This window comes from Giraffa tippelskirchi, chromosome 9, assembly GCF_054371585.1.
Source record: "Giraffa tippelskirchi isolate mGirTip1 chromosome 9, T2T-mGirTip1v1.2.pri, whole genome shotgun sequence".
Taxonomy (NCBI): domain Eukaryota; kingdom Metazoa; phylum Chordata; class Mammalia; order Artiodactyla; family Giraffidae; genus Giraffa; species Giraffa tippelskirchi.
The window spans coordinates 102051330-102075431 of record NC_137283.1 but is presented as its reverse complement, the minus strand read 5'-3'; the positions used below and the strand labels follow the sequence as shown (position 1 = coordinate 102075431).

Genomic DNA, 24102 nt, shown 5'->3' with positions numbered 1-24102 from the left:
GAGTTCTGCCTGAAATATTCCTAGAAATTTTATAGGATTAAAAAAGTCTAGTAATCTTTATTTCACCAAGAGATGGGATTGTCAGTTCTCTATTTTCCAACACAGGACAGTTGATACCAGTTTCAAACAATCATCAAGCCCTTGGAATTTGGTTTGAGGTAAAACTCAACCATATATGCAGTGTGAGTATACAGAGTCTTTTAGAACTTTGAAGATTAGCTACATAATTAGAAGCATTTTGGCTCTATTTCACCCTTATATAGGGCTTCCCTGGTGGCTCAGCCTCAAAGAATCTGTTTGCAATGCAGGAGCCACAAGAGACACGGGTTGAATCCCTGGGTTGGGAATATCCCCTGCAGGAGGGCATGGCAACCCACTCCAATATTCTTCCCTGAAGAATCCCACGGACACAGAAGCCTGGCAAGCTACAGTCCATAGGATCACAAAGAGTCAAACATGACTGAAGTGAACCAGCACACACACACACACACACACACACACACACACACCCTTGTATTCCCATACTACTACCCTTCTGATTGTGTAAACTGCAGTATTCAGGCAGGAATACTGGGCCATAGTAAGGTTAAGGGTGAAATCATCCTTAGAATATGGGGCAGAGATTTGCTCTATTTTGTTTGCCTCATTATTCCTAGAAAATACCTGGCATACAATAAGCACTCAAAAAATAGTTGCTGAATGAAAATAAATGAATGAACAATCACTTTAACCTGATCTAAAACATGTATCTTCAGAATGGAGAAAAACACTTACAGTGAGTCACCCTGGGATCTAGGTATAATGGTAAATTTGTGAAAATTTCCTTTATGATTCAGGGAGCTCTTTTTAAGAACCATCCCATAGTGTGGAAACTTCTCAGTCTAATATTTGACAGACCATTTCCTATTCTGACTTTCACATCTCCTCAAATTATTAAGTCACAATCCTGACAAACATATCAACCATGGTAGACTCCATGAGCACTTAGCTTTTGTTCTTAGCGTGGGGGAAAATAGAATCAACAAATGTACTTCTTTTATCTAGTTTATGTAAATGAGATGATCCTTTTTTATACTAAATTTGGGTTCTATCGATCCCAACCACAGCTAACTTGTTTAATTTCACATTGAGAGAAGGGAATGGAGATAAAGAATCCTTGCAAAATATAGCCCTAAACAAAAAAGATTTTAATACCTTTGTTTCTATTTATTCTGGAAGCAAGTATTCTAATGAATGTATCAGGAAACTTATCATGTGTCTTTCGGTAGAAAGCTTCCAAAAAAAGATTTATTATCACCTAATTTTTTTGTAGAAGCAGGATTGTGAGTAGGTGACTAGTGGAAAAAGTCTTTTGACTTGACTTTCAGGGCACATTATTCACATCTGCTTTATGGTACCAAATGTGTGATGTCTTAACTAGAAGCAGAAAATTTTACCATGGGACAACCAGACACCAGCTAATCTAGGTATAAGCAAACCACACCATCTCCAGTGTGCCCTTAGCATATACCTGCAACCTGTCGAGGGAGACAGAAACTGTGCTTTAGTTGTGGAGGTTTTCACTGTCTCACTTTTTAGCTTATTCATGCAAATATTATATATCGGTTGCCTACTGTATGCCAATGCTATACTAAGATTTGGTCATATGTAATGTGAGGTCAGCTTCCTCTAGGACAAGGAAATCATTGTAAACTCCAAGGGGAGTTCTGTCCATGAGCACAAACTAGAACCAACTTGGATTGTTCAGTATCTTTGGTGTGCTTGGCATTTTCATATTCATTGTTCCATGTGATATGCATATATTTAAGAGTCTTTAAAATGAGGCTGAGAATGATTGCTTAGTCTGCTGGAGGTCAGAGTTAGCGAACAGGACTTCTCTTCCACAAACTTCATTACATGCTACATTGCTACCCTGCAGCCACCTGTCCTAAATCACTGCTTTCTCTTCTACAATATATTCCACACTGAAAGGAAGTTGTGAGGCAAATAAACATATTTTACAAGGGCCAGGAAATTCCAAAATCCTCTAAATAAAGAGATTAATTTTAAAATAGGAAAAAAATGTACAGAATAAATTGAGAAATACAGCTAATGAAGGTAGATAAAAATTGGTCAAACGTAAAAATGATTTTTAAAATTTTGATCAGATAAAGGGATCCCTAAAAATTAAATCAAATATTTGATGAGCTAAAGAATCAAAAGCTTACGATGTAAAACTAAGTTCTTTCACGTCTCAAGGGAAACAGTTTTCAAAGATCATCTGAGCTGGAAACTCAGACTAGACGCTTGTAAATTTTATACCAATGTTTTTTCAGACTAGAATATAGGTTCTTGGCTTAGCATGAAATTCTCTTCAAAATCTAGTGTTGACATTCTCTTCCATTTGCATTAACCTTCTAGTCTGATTTCAGTGTGTCTCCGAGTCTTCCTAATAGCCCATGTGTGTCTGGGTGACACCACTTATCACAATGTTATATTCATCAGTTACTTACCCAGATTCCCCATAGATGTCTGAGACTTGATTCTCATAGCTAATAAATACTGAGTGCATACTTAAAATGCTTTTCTCATTTAATTTTCAAAACAACTCTCTGACCTAGGTACTATCCTCATTTTACAGATATCAGGTCAAAGAGATTAAGTACCATGCTCAAGCTGAGGACTAGTAACCCAAATCTAGCTCAAAGCCTTACCACATAACCACATTAGGCTTTCTCTAGTATTCATATTTTTATTCCCAATTCTAACCCAGTCCCTTGGAGGGAGCAGATGCTCAATAAGTGTTGGACTGATAATTGAATGAAAGCCCAAATTACTTCCTCCTCCTCCACTCCCCTACTTCCTTATATCTCAACCTTCATTGCAGGAGATTTACTGCCTATACTGAAATTAAATTAGATTGCTTTCCTTAACTACACGCTGACTAACTTGTGAAGGGCGACAGCTCAGAATTATACTATGTAGCAAGGGGATATCAGTCTGGAACTAAATCCATGCATAACCCACTAAGTGAGATTTGAGAGTTGGCTGTATTCAATAACACATACTTAGATCCAAATATCTCCAGATCTTCATGAAATATTCATGGCTTTATGTTTATGAAATCCTCATTGCATTTCATAAATACTAACAATAATATTTCACCAAGAGCAAAAAAAAGGCTTATAGAATTAAGTGATTTGATTTGGCAAAGATCTGTCAGTAAATCTCTAGCTAAGATGGAAATAGATGCTATAAATCTGACTACTTAGTCTCAAAAGGGAAGAACTAGTTTTCTTCCACTAGCTCACCATCTAGCTAACTACATTTTTTCTTCTTCTTACTTCCCTTTTTCTCCTTTTACCTCTCATCTCATTCCCACCCTTTGCCAAACACAGGAAGTATGTTGTGGGGAAAATAAGACAACCTTTGTCAGATCCATTAAGAAAAAAATCCTTGAATTCCTCAGAAAGCATCACCCTTTCCCTTTCTGGAACCCATGTCTTTTCCCTAAATATTTAGTAGTTATAAAGATATTATGAGGGAGAATGTGTGTGTGTGTATCAGTCACTCAGTCGTGTCCGACTCTTTGAGGGGGAATGGATACAAGTATATGTATGGCTGAGTCCCTTCACTGCCAATTTTGTTAATTGGCTATACCTCAATACAAAATAAAGTTTTTAAAAAATAAGTAAATCAAGTGTTTTCTTAAATGGACCCCAAAGCAAATTTTCTCTTGGCACAGCATTCTGTCAGAATCAGACTGGGATTCTAACATTCTATATTTTCTCATCCATTTTACCCTGGAAATAAGACCAACGAGATGCAAAATCAACCTTTCACTGGCATTTTTCTAGCACTAATCAAGTAGTGCTTTCCTTTCTTAAAGCCTTCTCATTAAGGAAGAGACTACCAGAATTTAACCATGTAATATCAAAAGTGAAAAAGAAAATATTGGATTCACCAAAATATTCATTCAGGTTTTTTTCCATAGGATGTTATGGAAAAACTCGAACAAACTTTTTGGCCAACCCAATACAATTGTATCATTTATTCAGAAAAAGTGCATGAATCTTACTAAGTCTTTTTCACAATATTAAAAATCTGATTATCATAATCAAATGAACTTGAAAGACATAATTCTTCTTCAGTCAACAAATTAACTTAAAATCATAATATTGAGTAGATAATAAAGTACAGATCAACTCGTTCTCAGATCCACCAAAAAGTATCGATGTGATTTAGATAGCCTTAAAATGTTAACACCAAATCAATATTTGACATATTAATACATTTAAATTTTGTGCTGAAAATGCATTAAAGATTTAATGGAAGAAAACAAAATTATTCTAAGGTTCTAAATTAAGTAGAGTTAATGCCACAAACAACATATCATTTTCACTGTTTCATGAACTCAAAATTCTAAACCACGGTAGGGAAAATTGTTCAATTTTTCACTGGCACAATAATAATTTAACTCTCCTATGGTTGAAAAAATGGACTATGATTAGTTGTCAGTTTTGCAAGTTAGTATTGAAAATGTTTTACTTTTTGTGCTAATAACAATCTAAACACCTGTAGTTTTTTTTAATTAATTTTACAAAAGTCTCTTCATACTTCTTTGTTAAAAGAATGGATAAGCAAAGAAAGCAAGCAAAGATACATAAAAAATATTTCATACCTTTGGAAATATAATTGGGCATTGTAGGAAGATAATCAGAGTGCATATAAAAATACATATAAAAATAAGAGCTGAAAAACTAGAAACTGTATATCAAAAAAGAAACATTCATGAGGACTATCTACCATTGACTCGACTTTGGTGAGGAGCACTCAGTTACTTTGATAATTAGAGTTTGGTGAGAAGGGAATTACATAATCTTGCATTTCTCTAAAACTGGCTGTGTCATAATGATATGATATGTCATAATGATATGAAGACATATCAATGTCTTCACTGCAGATCTGAGCAGAGGTACTTATGATCAAGTGAGCTTACTTCCAGTATTTTTTTTTTTCACATAGACTGAATATAAGGATTTTAGAATACTTTAAGGTTTCTTTTTTCTTCTAAACTCTTTGGCAGCAATCTGGGCCCCCACCTGCTGGTCAGTTTGAGAACTTGTGGAATTCATTTATCCTGTTTTGACTTTTGCTGTTACTCAGGATTGGCACTCATTCCCATTTGCACAACATTGCACACTTTGCATGCTTTAAAATATTTTTAATGTGCAGCCACAAAATCAACTCTTGAATTTTATCTTTACTATTCTCTAAATTAAGTGCTGTAAGTTTCTCCAGAAATATAGGGAAGAGATAATTAACTTGAAACAATCTTATTTATGCCAAGCCTTTTCCTGAAGATTTTCAAGTAATTCTGCAAGGATTTTAGGAATATATGAAGCAGTTTTATTTGGAAAAAACTCTCTCAAATGACTAAATACCCCTTGCTTTTCATTATTTTGTTTCCGAGTTTTCACTGCAAAAGAAAGAGAACTCCTGAGAGACTGACAATATGATCTCCAAAGTTTCTACCAGCTCTCAAATTCTGCAATTCTGTGAAAATAGATCGATGCAGATAATGCCCAGGAAAGATTCTACTGCAAAATCACTTGTTTGACGCAGGTCCTAAAACTTAGTTTGAACTAAGGATACGTTAAAATCAAATAAGAGCATTTCTGCATTATTCATAAGCCGAATAACCAAATAAAGGAAGAACCATTTCTCCTAAGATTTGATGATAGGTTTTCTTAAAATAGCTTTGCCTTTCTTTGCTTTATTTTCCTTTCTTTTTCCCTTTTATGCTTTCTTATAATTATATTCTTTGGGGGTAGTTCAAATGTCTTCTCCCTGAAATATTAAAACCCCAGTTTTCTTATCACCTCTTTAAATGGGTTTCAGAATTCATCTACAATGAGCCTTATTGTAATATTTTGAACAATTAGACCTGACATCCATGTTCAAGGAAAATGAATAGATACTTTAGTTGAAATTACTTGAATTCTTTTTTTTTTTTTTTTTTGGCCCTATTTCTTTAAGCCAGATAAAACTTATATTTCCAAAGAAAAGCCACCTATCTACTACAGAATTTTAGGAAACTAGATCAATCTTGAGCAAACAGCTAAGAAAAACTTACCATGACATTTGCCTTAAAACTAAATGGTCCTGGAATAAAAGATGTATCTGTTCAAAATGTGTTTTTATAGGTTCCAGGCCTTAGTTCCCCTAAGGCAAAGACAGTTTAACAACGAAATATTCATATTAGATAGTTCATACAAATGCAGTGACCAAGACAGCAGTTATTCTTTCAGATTTATTTGAATCTGTAAGTGTTCCTACACTGCAGATTCTCCACTCCTGCTGAAATAAGGTCCAACAAGCATCCTAATGGCATCCAGACAAGATTTGGTCTCCCGATTTTTAGAAACACACCCCTCACCTCAAATCCCACATTCACTGTGAGCTGCTGCCTCTCTCTGACATTCACAACCCACATGGGAAAAAATTGCCAGGGCCCTAGACGTGATCCCCACACATCACTCGCTTCTGCCTCAGCCCACTCCAGTCTCACTTTTGATCCCGTTTCTCCAGCAAGAATGCACTTTCTCAGGAGGGACAAGTTGCTAAAACCTAGTGGAAAACTTTCACTTTCCAAAGTCTTTGACCTCTCATTAACATTTGCTACAAAGGTCTGCTCCTTAATTGTTAGCTTCTGTGATAACACTCCTGATTTTTCACCACTTTTCTGGCTTCCTCTTTTCCACCCAAATTTAAATCTCCACCTCCCCAGGGAAAAACACTGACCCCATTTTGGTCCTTATTCTCCACTCTCTCCCTCAGTGGTCCCCTTTCCTCATGTGATTTTCTTATGCCAACTCCTCCAAATTTACACTTCACACTTCACTTCTGAACTCCATGTGCAAATATGCAACTCCTTAATTAACATCTCAAGTTGGATGTTTTATGATGACCAGTCAGCTAATTAGCTCCTATGATCATTTCTCCCCTACTTGCTTCTTTTCTGTTATGTCATATCTAGTTTCTCCTAGAGGACAGGTCCTCCTTGATACCTAAGTATTCCTCATTCACAGAGACAAACAGGACCATTGCTTCTAGCTCCAGAGTCTCATGTGGGTTTGTTGTTTTCTCTGTCTCCTGCCATCCACTCACTTGACCCATTATCACTGCTCCCCCTATCAGTCCTCTTAAATTGTCTCCCCATATCCATTCTCCATAGATTAGTGAAAATAATATTTTAAAAGTTCAAATTTGATTATGCTACCAATTTAAAGGCTGTCAATGTCTGTCCATTACTAACCTGGACTACACAGCCTCCCACAGTTGGGGCAGGACTTGCCTGGCCAGCCCTAATTTGTGCTCTCCCCTCACTCCACATACTCCTAGAAGTCTCGCCAAACAACTTTCTCTTACATCTCATAGGTACTCTTCGCTGCAAAAAGAGGCTAAGAAATGTGCTCTTTTAGCTGGGACCCAAGAACACAGATTCTGTTGTTAAGGGGCAAGGAGAGAGTGAATAGTGGATAGCAGATTGGAGACAATAAATTAATTCTTAGGGAGAATAGGGGAAAGTAAGATTGCTTATAGGTTTATGGGTTGAGGTTCACATACCCCAATCTGCCTCTCCTGATAGATTGTAAACTTAGGAAAGCAGGGTCTATTTCTCTCATGTTCCCAATTTTATCCAAGCATTTAGCTCTCTAGCTGCTACTCACAGGCAATCAATATATATTTGCTTAACAAATGAATAAAATAATTAAGGAAAGGTAATGGATAAATGAGTATACATGACCTTCCACCACTCCACATCCTTTAAACATTACTTGACATTTTAACATGCTGTGCTAGTGTTAGTGCTATGTACTCAGTATTTCTGGCACCCTGTCACTGGGTACATGGTAGGATTGCACATACAGTGCTCCTTGTGTCTGGGCAAAGTCGTGTCACTATGGCCAATGAATTGCAAGCCAAGGATTTAATTGCCAACACGAGACCCACCAGTACTGTCATTTCCACTGCCACAGCCACAAATAACTTAAGAGCTGGTAGTTTTTCCATTTGCTTGGGTTTCTGAGAAAGATGACATAAAGCAGCTAGCCTGCTGTAAATATGTGGCATAAAAAAGACCATATTCCCAAGGTTCACAGATGTACTTTACCCATCATACAAACGTAAATTCTTTTAATATAATCAACTAAGGAAACATTTTACTTGCTATGAAATACGTAAGTGAATTCACAACCAACTTGAACTCTGAAACAGCAAAATCAACTTTAAAAGTCAAGTTAAAATAATTAATTTGAAATAACTAGTATAATAAACAAATCCAGTGAGAATGAAGACAGAACACTTAGGGTAAAATATACTGTTAAGAAAAGGCTTTGCTTTAGTATTTTAAAGGACACAATTAATTTTTTTTTAATTTAATACTTGTACATGTATGCATCTGAATGCAGAGTTCCAAAGAATAGCAAGGAGAGATAAGATAGCCTTCCTAAGTAAACAATGCAAAGAAATAAAGGAAAACAATAGAATGTGAAAGACTAGAGATCTCGTTAAGAAAATGAGAGATACCAAGGGAACATTTCATGCAAAGATAGGCACAATAAAGCACAGAAATGGTATGGACCAGACAGAAGCAGAAAATATTAAGAAGAGGTGGCAAGAATGCACAGAAGAGCTATACAAAAAACGATCTTAATGACCCATATAACCATGATCGTGTGATCATTCACCTAGAATCAGACATCCTGGAGAGTGAAGTCAAATGGGCCTTAGGAAGCATCAGTGTAAACAAAGCTAGTGGAGGTTATAGAATTCCAGCTGAACTATTTCAAATCATAAAAGGTGACGCTGTTAAAGTGCTACACTCAATATGCCAGCAAATTTGGAAAACTCCACCCAAAGGACTAGAAAAGGTCAGTTTTCATTCCAATCCCAAACAAGGGCAATACCAAAAAATGTTCAAATTACCACACAATTGCATTCATTTAGCATGCTAACAAGGCAATGCTCAAAATCCTCCAAGCTAGGTTTTAATAGTATGTGAACAGAGAACTTCCAGATGTTCAAGCTGTATTTAGAAACGACAGAGAAACCACAGACCAAATTGCCAACATTCATGGGGTCATAGGAAAAACTAGAGAATTCCAGAAAAACATCTACTTCTTCTTCATTGACTACACTAAAGCCTTTGACTGTGTGGATCACAATGAACTGTGGAAAATTCTTAAAAAGATGGGAGTATCAGACCACCTTACTTGCTTCCTGAGAAACCAGTATACAAGTCAAGAAGCAACAGTTCGAACTGAACATGGAACAATGGATTCATTCAAAATTGGGAAAGGAGTGTGTCAAGGCTGTATATTGTCACCCTGTTTATTTAACTTATATGCAGAGTACATCATATGAAATGCTGGACTGGATGAATCACAGGCTGGAATCAAGATTGCAGGGAGAAATATCAATAACCTCAGATATGCAGATGACACCACCTTTATGCAGAAAGCAAAGAGGAACTAAAGAACCTCTTGATGAAGGTGAAAGGAGAGTGAAAAAGCTGGCTTAAAACTTAACATTCAGAAAACTAAGATTATGGCATTTGGTCCCATCACTTCATGGTAAATAGATGGGGAAACAATAGAAACAGTGAGAGACTTTATTTTCTTGGGCTCCAAAATCACTGCAGGTGGTGACTGCAGCCATGAAATTAAAAGAAACTTGCTCCTTGGAAGAAAGCTATGACAAACATATTAAGATAGTATATTAAAAAGCAGAGACATTACTTTGCCAACAAAGGTCCATCTAGTCAAAGCTATGGTTTTTCCAGTAGTCATGTATGGATGTGAGAGTTGGACCATAAAGAAGGCTGAGCGCTAAAGAATTGATGCTTTTGAACTGTGGTGTTGGAGAAGACTCTTGAGAGTCCGTTAGACAGCAAGGAGATCAAACCAGTCAATCCTAAAGGAAATCAGTCCTGAATATTCATTGGAAGGACTGAAGCTGAAGCTGAAGCTCCAATACTTTGGCCACCTGATTCGAAGAGCCAATTCATTGGAAAAGACCCTGATGCTGGGAAAGATAGAAGGCAGGAGGAGAAGGGGAAGACAGAGGATGAGATGGTTGGATGGCATCACTCATTCAGTGGACAGGAGTTTGAGCAAGCTCTGGGAGATGGTGAAGGACAGGGAAGCCTGGTGTCCTGAAGTTCATGGGGTCACAAAGAATCAGACACCACTGAGCGACTGAACAACAAGAAGAAGTAATAGCTTTATAACAAGTGGTACGATTAAAAGAGGTCTTTTTTAACCTTTTGTTACACAGATAAGTTAATCGTGTGTAATACATTCACATGTAATTGTACAACATAAATTTTATTAAAGGGTACAAAGCAGAGTAGCAAAGAATTGATGCTTTTGAACTGTGGTGTTGGAGAAGACTCTCTTGAGAGTCCCTTGGACTGCAAGGAGATCCAACCAGTCCGTCCTAAAGGAAATCAGTCCTGAATGTTCATTGAAAGGACTGATGTTAAAGCTGAAACTGCAATACTTTGGCCACCTGATGCAAAGAACTGACTCACTGGAAAAGATCCTGATGCTGGGAAAGATTGAAGGCAGGAGGAGAAGGGGACGACAGAGGATGAGATGGCTGGATGGCATCACTGACTCGATGGACATGAGTTTGAGTAAACTCCCGGAATTGGTGATGGACAGGGAGGCCTGGCGTGCTGCATTCCATGGGGTGGCAAAGAGTCAGACACGACTGAGCAACTGAACTGAACTGATACCTTTAAAATATACTAACCTGGCTAATCTGCTTTGCTTCCCACTTTCTGAATCTATAATTAAATGTAGTTTTTGAAGAACGATTGAAAGCTAAGATATATTTTATTCTGAAATTGTGTGGACCATAAAAATTAAACCTAATTTGGCTAGTATCAACCAACTTTCTCCTTTATAATTAGTACAATTAAAGCCTCTATTATAAAATTTTAAATAAATTATTACTAGACAATGTTTAGATCCTTCCAAACCAAGCAATTTTAGTTGCTATTAACCACTTCACCCCAACATACAATTCCATGATTCTTATGTTATTTGATTTGAATCTCCTGCACAGCAATACATATAACTAGATGGTTAAGGCATGTTCAAGATTTTCTACCCTTTTCTGGAAGAGTTGACTATTTTCTATGAGGATGAAAAAGATGTTACACTGAAGTCTGTTGCTTTAGATGACTAATAGGTTAACTACCCAAGCACGAAAAGTAAAAGGAAATAATTGGGTGTCTCTTTCCTTATGACTTATTCTTATAACTCCTATATAGATAGTATTACCTGAGTGCAGACTGAAGCTAAACTAGTTAAAGTTCTGAGATTCAAGGTTTGTACATTATTTTTATTCTCCAGTTTATTTCTAAATGTCATCAATAATTTAAGAGTTTTACCATCAGTTCCTTAATATCAAAAAAGCAAATCTGAAGGAGTTTAACGGGGCAATGTAGGCAGTAAAACGATGACACAATTAAAATTAAAATATTTCTGGGGTCATGGATTCAATAGATTTCTAAGTATTCTCCATCAAACCTCCCACCTGTTTTTTAGCCTACTGCATGGAATTTGGGGATTATGTTGAAGACTGTAGACCAAAACTTCTCTGTAATGATGCCAGGAAATACAAAAACTGAATATTTCCAGATGAACTCACTGGCAATTCCACTCCCCATGTATAAAAGTCTCATTTACTTTTTTAAGTGGCCTTTCACACAATCTGAATAAGTATCCAAATTATCACCATTGTAGTTCACATATTTTTGTGAAGAATTCTGAAAAGTCACCAAAAAATACACTACCAACCAGGCCATTTGGACCAGAAAGCACATGCTCGAGTTTACCATGAAAAACAGGATTGCAGATTGGGCATATGCTTGGCAAAGCCACAGATCACCAGCTGAGCCTTGCTTCCTCCAGGAAACACCAGCTGGGTGACAGTTGGCATCCTTCCAAGGCAGTGGTTCCCATTGGGCCATCAGAGAATGGAAAGAGCTTGGGCCCCTATAGTTCAGTCATCCATGCAGGCACCATGCAGACACACATTGTGAGCAAAATATGTGAGTTGATGTGCCCGGCCTGATATTTCCCCATGGCTTACTCTTTGGTGTCCTTTAAGATGACCCATTGCGCAGCCCAGTTTGCAGATTTCTGGTCATTTAGATTTATGCTTCTTTTGACCTTAGACAACATAAAACTATTTCCTTCATAATCTTAAGAGAGGCTTATTGGAATTTTGAGGGTTTTTTCCTATTTTAAAAATCCTTAGATTTTTGTCAAAAGAGATTTGAAATACCACATGAAATTATGTACTCATATCCCTCACCACCACCTCCAAATAACTGAATTACATAAATAAAACATTACACAGAAAATGCTTTGCTTCAATTTATGGGAGGTAAATTTAACAAGAGCTGGCTCATTATAGGAGAATTCAACTTATCTTTTCCTGATCCTTTTATTCTATACAAGGAAGGAAATTTATATCAGTTTAAAAATCCATTCCTGCTTCTCATAACTGAATCTATTATTTTTCTCTATGATCCATCAGGTAAAAACAAGAATAATAGATTGCTTTGACAGAAACTTGAGCATAAATGTCTCTAAGAATCAGACGTGTTAAGTCGAAAGGGTTTCAGGTAGTACAAAAACAAGAAAGGATAACCTTCTTTTTACATTTCAAAATCAGACCTTACTAAAAAATTTATTGTTATTAGCTACTACAATAAGAAAATGATATAGTAGTTGAATTTTCACAATGAAATGGGAATATTTTAATTCATTTCTGTATATGTTCAAGCAGGATTGAACTCCTAGAAATAAGCTCAAAGAAACTGAGCTATTTTCTTTTAATTTCTAATAACTGGTTATTTATAATTTGCTCTTTGCATTAGACTCTTTGACTCTAAGTAACTGAAGTTGCCTTATACATAGTCAAATAATTAGAAAAATTAGTACTGACCTTCCCTTACAAACATTTGCTATTCAATAATCCTTGTGGCTCAAACTGTAAAAAATTTGCCTGCAATGCACGAGACCAGAGTTCAACCCCTGAGTCAGGAAAATCCCCTGAAGAAGGACATGGCAACGCACTCCAGTATTCTTGCCTGGAGAATTCTATGGACAGAGGAGCCTGGCAGGCTACAGTCCATGGGATCGCAAAGAGTCGGATACCACTGAGCAACTAACACACACACACACATAAAGGACCCAAGTGACTCTATAATTGTTAGCTCCACATGGCCCATTTTAGTTTCAAAATTTAAGTGTATATACACACACCTACCTATTATATGTATATAGCATAGCTAGTTCATTCTAGGGGACTTTCTCCTTAATGGACGCCTACCCAGACTTCTCTAATTTTATTCAGATAAGCCAACTTCCCAGCCTGTCTCCAGAAAAGGTAGCCATATTCCCAGCTTCAGTGGCAGAACATATTCTGGAAAAAAAAGGGAAAGTGTTAGTCGCTCAGTTGTGTCTGACTCTTTGCGACGCCATGGACTTTAGCCCGCCAGGCTCCTCTGTCCATGAAATTCTCCAGGCAAGAATACTGGAGTCGATAGCCATTTCCTTCTCCAAGGGATCTTCCTGACCCAGCGACTAAACCCACATCTCCTGCATTGAAGATGGATTCTTTACCATCTGAGAGACCAGGGAAGCCCAGAACTTATTCTAAGTCAGCACAAAACAGTCTGTTATTGGTCTAGGCCTGGGCATATGACCCCAACTTGCCTAAAAAGAAAAAGAATTATTTTTGTACAAGCTGAAAAGGCAAAGACAAAGACTTCCCATTTTTCTTGCTGGATGGAGAAAAGGGAACACCAGTTGGTTCTGATGGCCGTCTGTGATTATAGGAATGAGAACAATGCTGATGGCAGAGGGAAGGTTGGGAAAGGACTTTGATCTTTGTTAACACCATTGATGGGATTCCCAGGTCGCCACTGGTAAAGAATCCACCTGCCAATGCAGGAGATGCAGATTGGACCTCTGGGTCGGGAAGATGCCCCAGAGAAGGAAATGGCAACCCACTCCAGTGTTCTTGCCTGGGAAATCCCATAGACAGAGGAGACTGGTGGGCTACAGTCCATGGGGCCTCAAAAGAGTTGGACAACAACAGCATCACTGAATTGCTAATGGTATTGTTCATGAAACCTTCTCTTCTTTGTTAAATAACAAAAATGCAACTGAGTAAATTTAAAGATCAAATTGGCTTTATTCAGTGATTCTTGAATCAAGACCGCATCTCATTTAACAAATAGAAAACAGCTAGGCCATGCTATAGAAGAGGAAAGACTTTTAAAAACAGAAAAGGGGGTGGGGAAAAGACGTTATTAGCAAAGAATGCATTGTTTTGGACAAGATTGTCCTCCTAAGTGGGATGGAAGGGGTCTATCAGGCAGATTACCTCTCTTGTGCTGGCCCAGTAATTCCAGGTTGACTGGTTGGTTAAAGGTTACATCCTTGGGAGAGGCTGAAACTGCAATTAGGTTAAGTGTTAAGTCTAGGTTTGCTGACATGGGGCTTAGCACAAGTGACTCCCCATCTGGGGCCTGTTGTCTCCTTTTTTAACAACTTCTGTCTTCCAATTAGAGAGTTACAGATTTACTTAGTGCTTAATCTACTTTGTGTTGGGGTTTCCATAACTGCTTAGAAATGCTCTTCCTCCCCTTTAAAGAAAGATGAGAGAATATACTCAAAATATTCTCAATGTACTCAGAATTTTCTTATGAATTGTTTCATTCATACTGCTTTACATTAGAAGATCTTTTCATATATATTTGATTTTGAAACCTTCTTTGAGGACTCTCTATACTTACCTAATGAGGCACAAAACTTGATAAACCAATTGCTTAAAAGAAGTAAGTTTCTTGCAAAGGTTAATTAAAACTTAAGATGAGTGAAAACCCTTTTGGCCTACCGGACAAAAAATACAGTTTTAAAACCAAAGTTATGAAACCTTATTATTCCTGATTCTTACTCTCTAGATCTGAAGCAGAATTTGACCTGTTTTGTAGTCTGTTTGAAAATCTGGCCTATATGCCAAAGGTACATTTTTTTTAATTATTCAGAAATCCTAGGTCATAAAGCAATCCTACTGTTCTCCTCTCATTTCCCTAAACTATTTTGATACTTATTCCTCAGATCTTGCAGGCTATTAGATGTTTCTTGCATATTTCCAGAGATAATAACTCATCAGCTTTGCAATCTGATTCTTAACATTAAGAGACTAAAACTAATGTAGATGAATCTCAGATGACATACACCGAGGTATAGAAAAATTCCATCATTTCCTTCTACAAAATGAGGGAGATTTTAATTCTTTTTCTCAACAGCTGCTACATTTTTTTATGCATAGGAAAAAAATATGTGCAATTACTCCAAGTACAATCAAGTCATTTAACATGGCTTTGCCATCATTGTAGTTACAGGATATTTTAAATGAGAAAAAAAAATCTCAAAGCACAGGTCCTGCTGTGCAGCAAAGCAATCAAATTCCTTCATAATAACAGCCTGATGGGATTCAGCAATCCAAGGAATAATGAATAACCACTTTAATCAGTAAACAGGAAAATGCTACAACAGTTACTGAGTAAAAATTGACTATCATCTGTTGATCTTCTTGATCGTCATTTCAAACAATAAATAGAAATGTAAGTCTCTTTTAAAAAGAAAAATAACTCTGTTTAGTACGTTTGATTTGGCCAGGCAGTGAGGAGATGATATTTCATCTTAGACTGTCCTTCAGTATTGCCCAGTTGGTAAAATGCACATTTAATCTTTTTTATATCATATGGCCAAATTTACCTTATCACTTGAATATGTGAAGAAAAATTCATTTTTACAGTTGGTTAATATGATTGTATTGCTGAACTGATTATTGGGTTTTATTGCTGCTTCATTATTTGATCTTCCTCTTCAGTGTTCACCATACAAAGTTATTTGTATCTGAATATGAAGAATCTGTTACAAAATAATCCTCAAATTTCCAGTGCAGTGTCTCAAATGTCGGCCGGTCCTTAGGCTCTGCATTCCAGCACTCCAACATGATATTGTAGAATTGCAATGGACAGTTAGACGGTTGAGGGAGTCTATAGTTTTGACCCAACATCTGGATTACCTGAGCACCCGTCATACCTAAAACATATACAATGGAACCAACAAAAAACAAATTGAAAATCAGTCTTAAATCCATAGATACTTATACCCTAGAGGACAAAGCAAATTGACTTCCTCGGAGAAACTGTGAAGTCCACCATTCTCTTCCCAGGCTGTCGAGACTAAATCCTGCAGCAAGTACTGTCTATAAGACTGCAATTCAAGAGCAAAGGATAAGGAGGCAATAAAGCACCTCATTAATGCAAATCATTATCATCAAATTTTATCTATTATGCTCCCACGGGCACATGGGGTGGTCAGCCTCATAATTCTGCCCTCCAAGTCTGGGCAGAGCAGTTAAAGTCACACCTAAGTAAGTGACCTACAGCAGAAAGGCCCACTTTAGAATTACTCACCACTATAAGGCATTTTGCCATAAGTAATGATTTCATAAAGAAGGATTCCAAATGACCACACATCGGACTTAATGCTGAATTTATTAGTACGAATGGCTTCAGGCGCAGTCCACTTCACCGGTAGCTTTATTTCGTGTTTAGATTCATAGATGTCTTCATTCTCTACCTGTTAATGCATTAAGGAATCAAGCTAAGTTAAAGTGGTATTTTTTTTTTTTTGCCACTCTCATTCATCTGTAATCTGCTTCTCATTAAAATATAGAGGGAAAAGATTCCAAATGAGTTTAGTTCAGATGATAAGTTCAGTAGCAAATTAGTCATTAATGAAACATTATTTGAGAGCCTGAAAGTGTTAGTCACTCAGTCCTATCTGACTCTTTGCAATGCCCTGGCTCCTCTGTCCATGAAATTTTCCAGGCAGGAATACTGGAGTGGGTAGCCATTCGTTTATCCAGGGGATCTTCCTGACCCAGGCATCAAATCTCTGTTTCTTGCATTGCAGTCAGATTCTTTACCATCTGAGCCACCAGGGAAGCCCTATCTGAGAGCCTGTGCATGCATGCTAAGTTGCTTCAGTTGTATCTGACTCTTTGCCATTTCCCTGGACTGTAGCCCACCAGGCTCCTCTGTCCATGGGATTCTCCAGGCAAGAACACTGGAGTGTGTTGCTATGCCCTCCTCCAGGGTATCTTCCCAACCCAGCGATGGAAACCAAGACTCCTGTGGCCCCTGCATTGCAGGCAGATTCTTTATTGCCGAGCCACTGGGGAAGCCCTTTGAGAGGCTACTATGCGCTAAAAGCAGTACTGGAAGGAGCATATGGGAAAGCATATATTACATATGAGAAAGCATATATTACATATGGGAAATTCATCTGTGATGACACTGGTTTTATACCTGGTCTTTAACAAACTAAAAAAGTGAAAATAAAGCCTGCTTTTTTTTTTTTTTTTAATTTACTGCTGGTATTGAAGAGCCACTGACTTTGAGAATTACCACGCAACCATTTTCTTATACTGAAAAGTAGGATCCAAATGATTTAAATTACTATATCAACTCACTGGGGATCTAATTAATTTACAAAGAAAAAAGACAACTTCATAAAGATCAAAAGAGAATCATTTACGTATGTTTCATGCTCCACACTCATATTTTAGGATATAATGTAGAAATAAACATTAAAATTTAGAGAAAAACCGCTAATACTACACTTTCCATATTGGTGTCTTCTGGCCTGATGTCATAAAATTGAGGGAGGTAGGGGGAGGCAGTATTTTAAAAACCAATGATTGCTGTAGAGTTCTGGCAGCATGCATATTAGTCTGGCACAAAGTGAACAACAATACATAGAGTAACTATACAAAGTGTGCTGCATATAACTAAACGAAGGCAGACAGAGGCTATTGTTGTTCAGTTGCTAAGTCATGTCTAACTCTTCTGAGATCCCATGGATTGTAGCCCACCAGGCTCCTCTGCCTATGGTATTTTCCAGGCAAAAATAGTGGAGTGGCTTGCCATTTCCTTCTCCAGAGGATCTATTCAACCCAGGAATTGAGCCCACGTCTCCTGCATTGCAGGCGGAGTCTTTACCACTGAGCCATCAGAGACTGATATGAAAAACTGATCATTAATTCAAGCACAATCTTAATTACATACTTTCCCATATGATTGGTCGGAGAAGGCAATGGCACCCCACTCCAGTACTCTTGCCTGGAAAATCCCATGGACGGAGGAGCCTGGTAGGACAGTCCATGGGGTCGCTAAGAGTCGGACACGACTGAGCGACTTCCCTTTCACTTTTCCCTTTCATGCATTGGAGAAGGAAATGGCAACCCACTCCAGTATTCTTGCCTGGAGAATCCCAGGGACGGCGGAGCCTGGTGGGCTGCCGTCTATGGCGTCGCACAGAGTCAGACACGACTGAAGCGACTTAGCAGCAGCAGCAGCATATGATCGGTCATTGTTTTCTCTGTTTCTTTCAAATTGGCGAAGAAACAGAAATAGGAGGTAGTTTTGTCTGTAGGGCCTTGGTATCCCAACATGATCTATGGACCACAGGACTCTCAGAAATATTGTCAGAAAAAACAGCAGGAATACTACTAGTCTACTGGCCTGTTAGCCTTTTGACTCATTACCAACTAATTAAAACAAAGCCAAATCCACCTTAAAAACTCTTGCAAGTCCAAAATCTGCCACTTTGTAGATATTATGTTCCCCAACAAGGACATTTCTGGCAGCCAAATCTCTATGAATATAGTTCTGGGATTCCAAATAGGCCATTCCAGAGGCAACCTGGGCTGCCATGTCTACCTGCTGCGTCAGATGGATTTTTGATCCAGCATCATCTAGGCAAAAAGAGAAAATAAGAGATTCAATCTTGAGAACATTTGAAATATTGAAGCAAATTCTAAGAATTCTGATGAGTAAGTTCTCAGTGGGATTAAGTGCCATAGCACTGATCTGTTGAGAAAATAAATATAATCAGTACAAGCCATTCCATTTCCTGTGAAGGGTTAATGAGGCAGCAATTTTCAGAGTTGAAACACATTTCAAAGCTGAGTCCCTCCCTTCCCTAAATGAGCATTACTGATACAAAGGAGCAAAAGTACCACATGATCCAAATACAGCTATAAATATCTGAAAGAGTCCAGCTATTGCCATTTTGAATACCACATGTCACTGACTCATCTCTTCCTGGAAATTGTTATTTGGTTGACTCTGGATTTCTTTCATTGTATAATTTGTTTTAGTCTTTGAACCTAAAAATAATGCTAATTTGCATGGTTGAGCCAATGAAAAGTTCTCATTCTTCCATCATAATGTTCTTAAAAACTAGCTCACAAAAAAATGAAGTCTCTATATGTGTAGTTATAAATTGTGTATATGACATTTGTTCTCCATCAAGTTTGATACATGTGTTAAAGTTTCTTTATTAGTCTATTATTCTTAGAATAGGTTGCTCCTCTCTAGGCATGGTATACCTTTCATAGACATAGTTTCTCCTACTGCTGATTCTGTATAATGAAGTATAGGCAGTTTATGTAGTAGAGTCAGTCTGATAATTATAAAGAGATTAGTGTTACTTAATGTTGACTTTGTGAAACAGTGTCAGCCATCCCTGGATAGTTGAGATGCTATACTGTTAACAGATATCTTCAAATTTTTGGAGAATTGAAATTGTCTCACATAAATCCAAACTATCATTATCCTTGTCTGAATAAGCCAAACATTACCAAAAATGCATTGAATTTATGGTCAAGATTCCTGACTTGAGAGGTAATTACAGTACAGGAGGGAGGAACACTGGTTTGAAGCTAGAGTGCCAGATTTGAATCAGGGCTCCACCTTAGATTTCTTCCTGACTTTGGGCAAGCTGCTTAATACTCCTGTGTCTCAGTTTCCCCATATATATAGCAATAATTATCACTACCTCATGGTGTGCTTAGTCGCTCAGTCATGTCCAACTCGTTGTGACCCCATGGACTGTAGCCCACCAGGCTCCTCTGTCCATGGGGATTCTCCAGGCAAGAATACTGGAGTGGGTTGCCATGCCCTACTCCAGGGGATCTTCCCAACCCAGGGATCGAACCCATATCGTCCAGATTGTGGGTGGATTCTTTACCGTCTGAGCCACCAGAGAAGCCCTTACCTCATGGGATTAGTTGCTAAAAGAGAATTAAAATGAGTTAATAATACACATAATGCACTTAAAATAGTACTTGACATAGAAAGATCTCAGTAAAGTCTACCTGTTCTTATTATCTCTCATTGCTTTTGCCTAATCAGAATTAAACAGTTTAAGATTTGTGAAACTAGAGATGCATATGGATTATCCAAGTGGAGATGTCTTAAAGAAGACAAGCATATGGTTCTGAAGCTCAAAGAAAAGCATGCAGCTAGAGATATGGATTTAAGGGTCATTGTTTATGGGTGGAATTTAAATATTAAAAGTTGCTGAGACTGCTGGAAGGTGATAGAATCATGAGAAATGCCAACATTTACAGTGGGCATAGAAAAATAAACCTGCAAGAAAACTGAGAGGAATCAGCCTACAGAACGAGAGAAGAACCAGAAGAGAACATTCTAACAGTCAAAAGTTTGAGAAGAGAAAGTCACCACCAGTGTCAGATAAATCTAGCAAGATAAGAACTAAAAAGCATTTCTTAAATATAGCAATTAAGAAGTCACTGGAGACACTGGTGACAGGAAGAAAATCTCACTGGAGATGGGGTATAAAGGGTGAAGGGCTGAATGGGAATTGAGGACATGGAGATAGCAAGAGGAGAAATCAATTTCCAAAAACCTAATCTAGAAGGGAAAATAACAAAAAGCTAGCAGAGAAAAATGAAGTCAAGGAAGAGAGAGCAATTTTCATGAAGTTCATGATAGTGAGGGATTGTCATTGATAAGGTACTGGAGCAGTTTCTCGAGTGCTGAGTATATTCTTATTCTTGATTTGCGTACTGGCTGCATAGTTGGAAGCGACTTAGCAGCAGCAGCAGCAGCATAGTTGTTTATTTGCTCACTTTACAATTACATGATAAATATATATATAGAAAGGGCATAAATCATACATGTTCCTTTCTACATGTCTGTCATCTTTTATAATTAAGAAAATGAAATTAGAGTCAAGGAAAGTTTTCAAATGAGAAAGACCTAAGCACTGTGTGTGTGTGTTTAATACAAGCAGTGTATTTAAATAGGATCTGAGTAATAAAGGCCACTTATGACAAACTTACAGCTAACATCATACTCAATAGTGAAAAGCAGAAAGTTTTTCCTCTAAGGTCCAGAATAAGGTAAGTATGCCCACTCTCCCCACTTCTATTTAACACAGTATTGGAAGTCCGAGCCACAGCAATCAACAAGAGAAAGAAAGAAACTGGAAGAGAAGCAGTAAAACTTTAATTATTGGCAGATGATATGACACTGCATACAGAAAATCTTAAAGACCCCATCAAAAATACTACTAGAGCTAATAAATAAATTCAATAAAATTTTAGGATACAAAATTAATATACAGAAATCTGTTACATTTATATACATTAATAATGAACTATCAGAAAGAGAAAACAATAAAACAATCCTGTTTACAAGAAAATAAAAAGACTGCAGCCTTGGGAGAAACCCTGAGCCAGGAGACCTGGCTCGTCTGCACCTGGATTCCTGATTGCAAAAGCTGTGAGGAAATAAATGTTTGCTGCTTTAAGCTACTAAGATTTGGAGTAATTTGTCATGCAGTAATAGATAAAAGGTTGATATTTGGAAAATAATATCAGTGCTATGTATACAATTAAAAACATGGACCATGGGGCTTCCCTAGTGGTTCAGTGGTAAAGAATCCACCTGCCAATGCAGGAGATACATACTTGATCCCTGATCTGGGAAGATTCCACATACTGCGGAGCAACTAATCTTGTGCTCCACACCAGAGGCTGTGCTCTGGAGCCCGGGAAGTCACAACTGCTGAAACCTGCATTCCCTAGATCCTGTGCTCTGCAACAAGAGAAGCCACCGCAATGAGAAGTCGTGCACAGCAACTAGTGAGTAGTCACTGACCACAGCTAGAGAAAAGCCTGGGCAGCAATGAAGACCTGGCACTGCCATAAATAAATCAGTAAATAAAATTATTTTTTTTAATGCATCATGGAGCCAGATTTCCTGGGTTTGAATTCTCGCTCAACTACCTTGAATAAGTTACTATACTTAACCTCTCCATACCTCAGTGTTTTCAACTGCTAAGTGGGGATGACAATGATAAGAATTCATGAGGTTGTTAGAAGAATGAACTAAATTAATACTTGTGTATGACTTAGAAACATTCCTGGCACATAGCAAGTGCTATATAATTTTCTTTAAAGAAAAAAATTAAAAATATATGCTCCTCTCCTACCACCATCCCATATGGTTGATTTCCAGTAAATCACGTCATCTGATACTCAGAGCAAATACAGGAAGTAGTTTGCCCTGTTTGATAGGGATTCCTAGCACTCAGAGGAACAGATAATAATTTTTTAAATATTTTATTTATTTATTTATTTGGCTTTTGGCTGCTCTGAGTCTTCCTTGCTGTCTGGGCTTTCTCTGGTTGCCATGAACTGTGGCTACTCTCCAGTTGTGGTGCACAGGCTTCTCCTTGTGGTGGCTTCACTTGTTGCGGGGCACAGGCTCTAGGATGCTTGGGCTCAGTAGTTGTGGCTCACAGGTTCCAGAGCACAGACTCAGTAGTTGTGGTGCAGAGGCTTAGTTGCATGTGGAATCCTCCCTACCAGGGGTGGAACCCATGTCCCCTGCACTGGCAGGCAGATTCTTAATCACTGGACCATCGGGGTAGTCTGGTAATAAGTTGCAGAGATTCAAATCCAGGATATGTTGGAGACTGAAATTTCATGACTCATAAATTTATTCTATACTGCCTCCCTAAAATCTGCCTTACACTCTAGAGCACCCAAAAGTCAGGGGCTATGAAGAGACTTCCATTCATACAAACAGTAAATAGCTATATAGTTTTGTTCAGTGAAAGGGTATCTTAGTGAAAACATTCCTGTCTGCATCAATCCACTAGGTTGACTGTCCATGAGAATGATGAACTACATGCTGGAACTTGATTCATAGGAAAAGAAAATATACTGACATATACTAGATGCTCTACAAGTATTTATTGGAAAGCAAAAAAGCCCAACTAAACTTAAAAGGATGCAGGTATTTATCCTCTTTAAGTTTCAATGAGAAATACCAGGCATCAATTACCCATAGTGCTAAAGTTTTCTGACAGGCTTTTCCCATTTTGGACAAGTTTATTACAAAAAAAATTCAGCCAAGCTTAGGGACTACAAAGATGGTTCTATAGAAAAATGTGTTGTTTCAACTATCAAATACAACATCTAATCCTATTACAGTGGATATAAAAAGGTTTTCACTGACAGGCACAATAGTGAAGGAAATTGAGTAATACATTTCCTGCCCTGAAAGAGTGCAGTGGCCTAGGAAATGTGTACAACCTCAGAGCACACTTCTAATACAACAGCCATATGTCAAAACTGATATAAAGGTTCACAGACCTGTGACAATTTACATCTGCAGCAAGGAAATATTTTCATTACGTTCCATTACTCAAGAGCCTTTCAGCTTAATAATATTTATCATGATGGGCTGTTTAAGAGTGGCAGATTCATTTTAAGATCACTTTGTTGAAATCAAACCCTCTTGATTGGGAAGGAATTGCCTGTAATGAGCACACCTTCATTACTCCCCCTGGCTACTAAGAATCCTGGCAAATGTAGGCCTTTGTCAACTTGACCCTGATGACTCAACCCAGAAGACAACAGAGTTTGTGCTCAACCCTGAGTAAAACACATCAACGGCCACAGAAATCCTCAATGTCAAAGGAGTTTGCAATGTAATATAAGTGTACCTTGGCATTCAAGCTGAATATCAAGAGTCTTAAAACAAGTGTAACCCCAAGTCCCAAATTAGGTTCAGAATAGCCCCAACTTAATCTATTCATTATTTATTCATTCAATTAGTCAACACACAATTAG

The 24102-nt window shown here is 37.7% G+C and overlaps 1 protein-coding gene across 1 annotated transcript in view; it reads right to left on the bottom strand.

Annotated features, from left to right (window-relative positions):
• Nucleotides 1–14242: 14242 nt before the first annotated feature.
• The window catches only part of FRK (fyn related Src family tyrosine kinase), a 97442-nt gene continuing 87582 nt past the window's right edge, over nt 14243–24102 (bottom strand). Inside the window, exons 6-8 of the mRNA XM_081530062.1 lie at nt 18725–18906; nt 16562–16727; nt 14243–16184 (exon numbers count right to left, since the gene is read on the bottom strand). Coding sequence (XP_081386188.1) covers nt 15973–16184; nt 16562–16727; nt 18725–18906 — 560 coding nt within the window. The 3' untranslated portion in view covers nt 14243–15972. The remainder of the gene's footprint in view (nt 16185–16561; nt 16728–18724; nt 18907–24102) is intronic.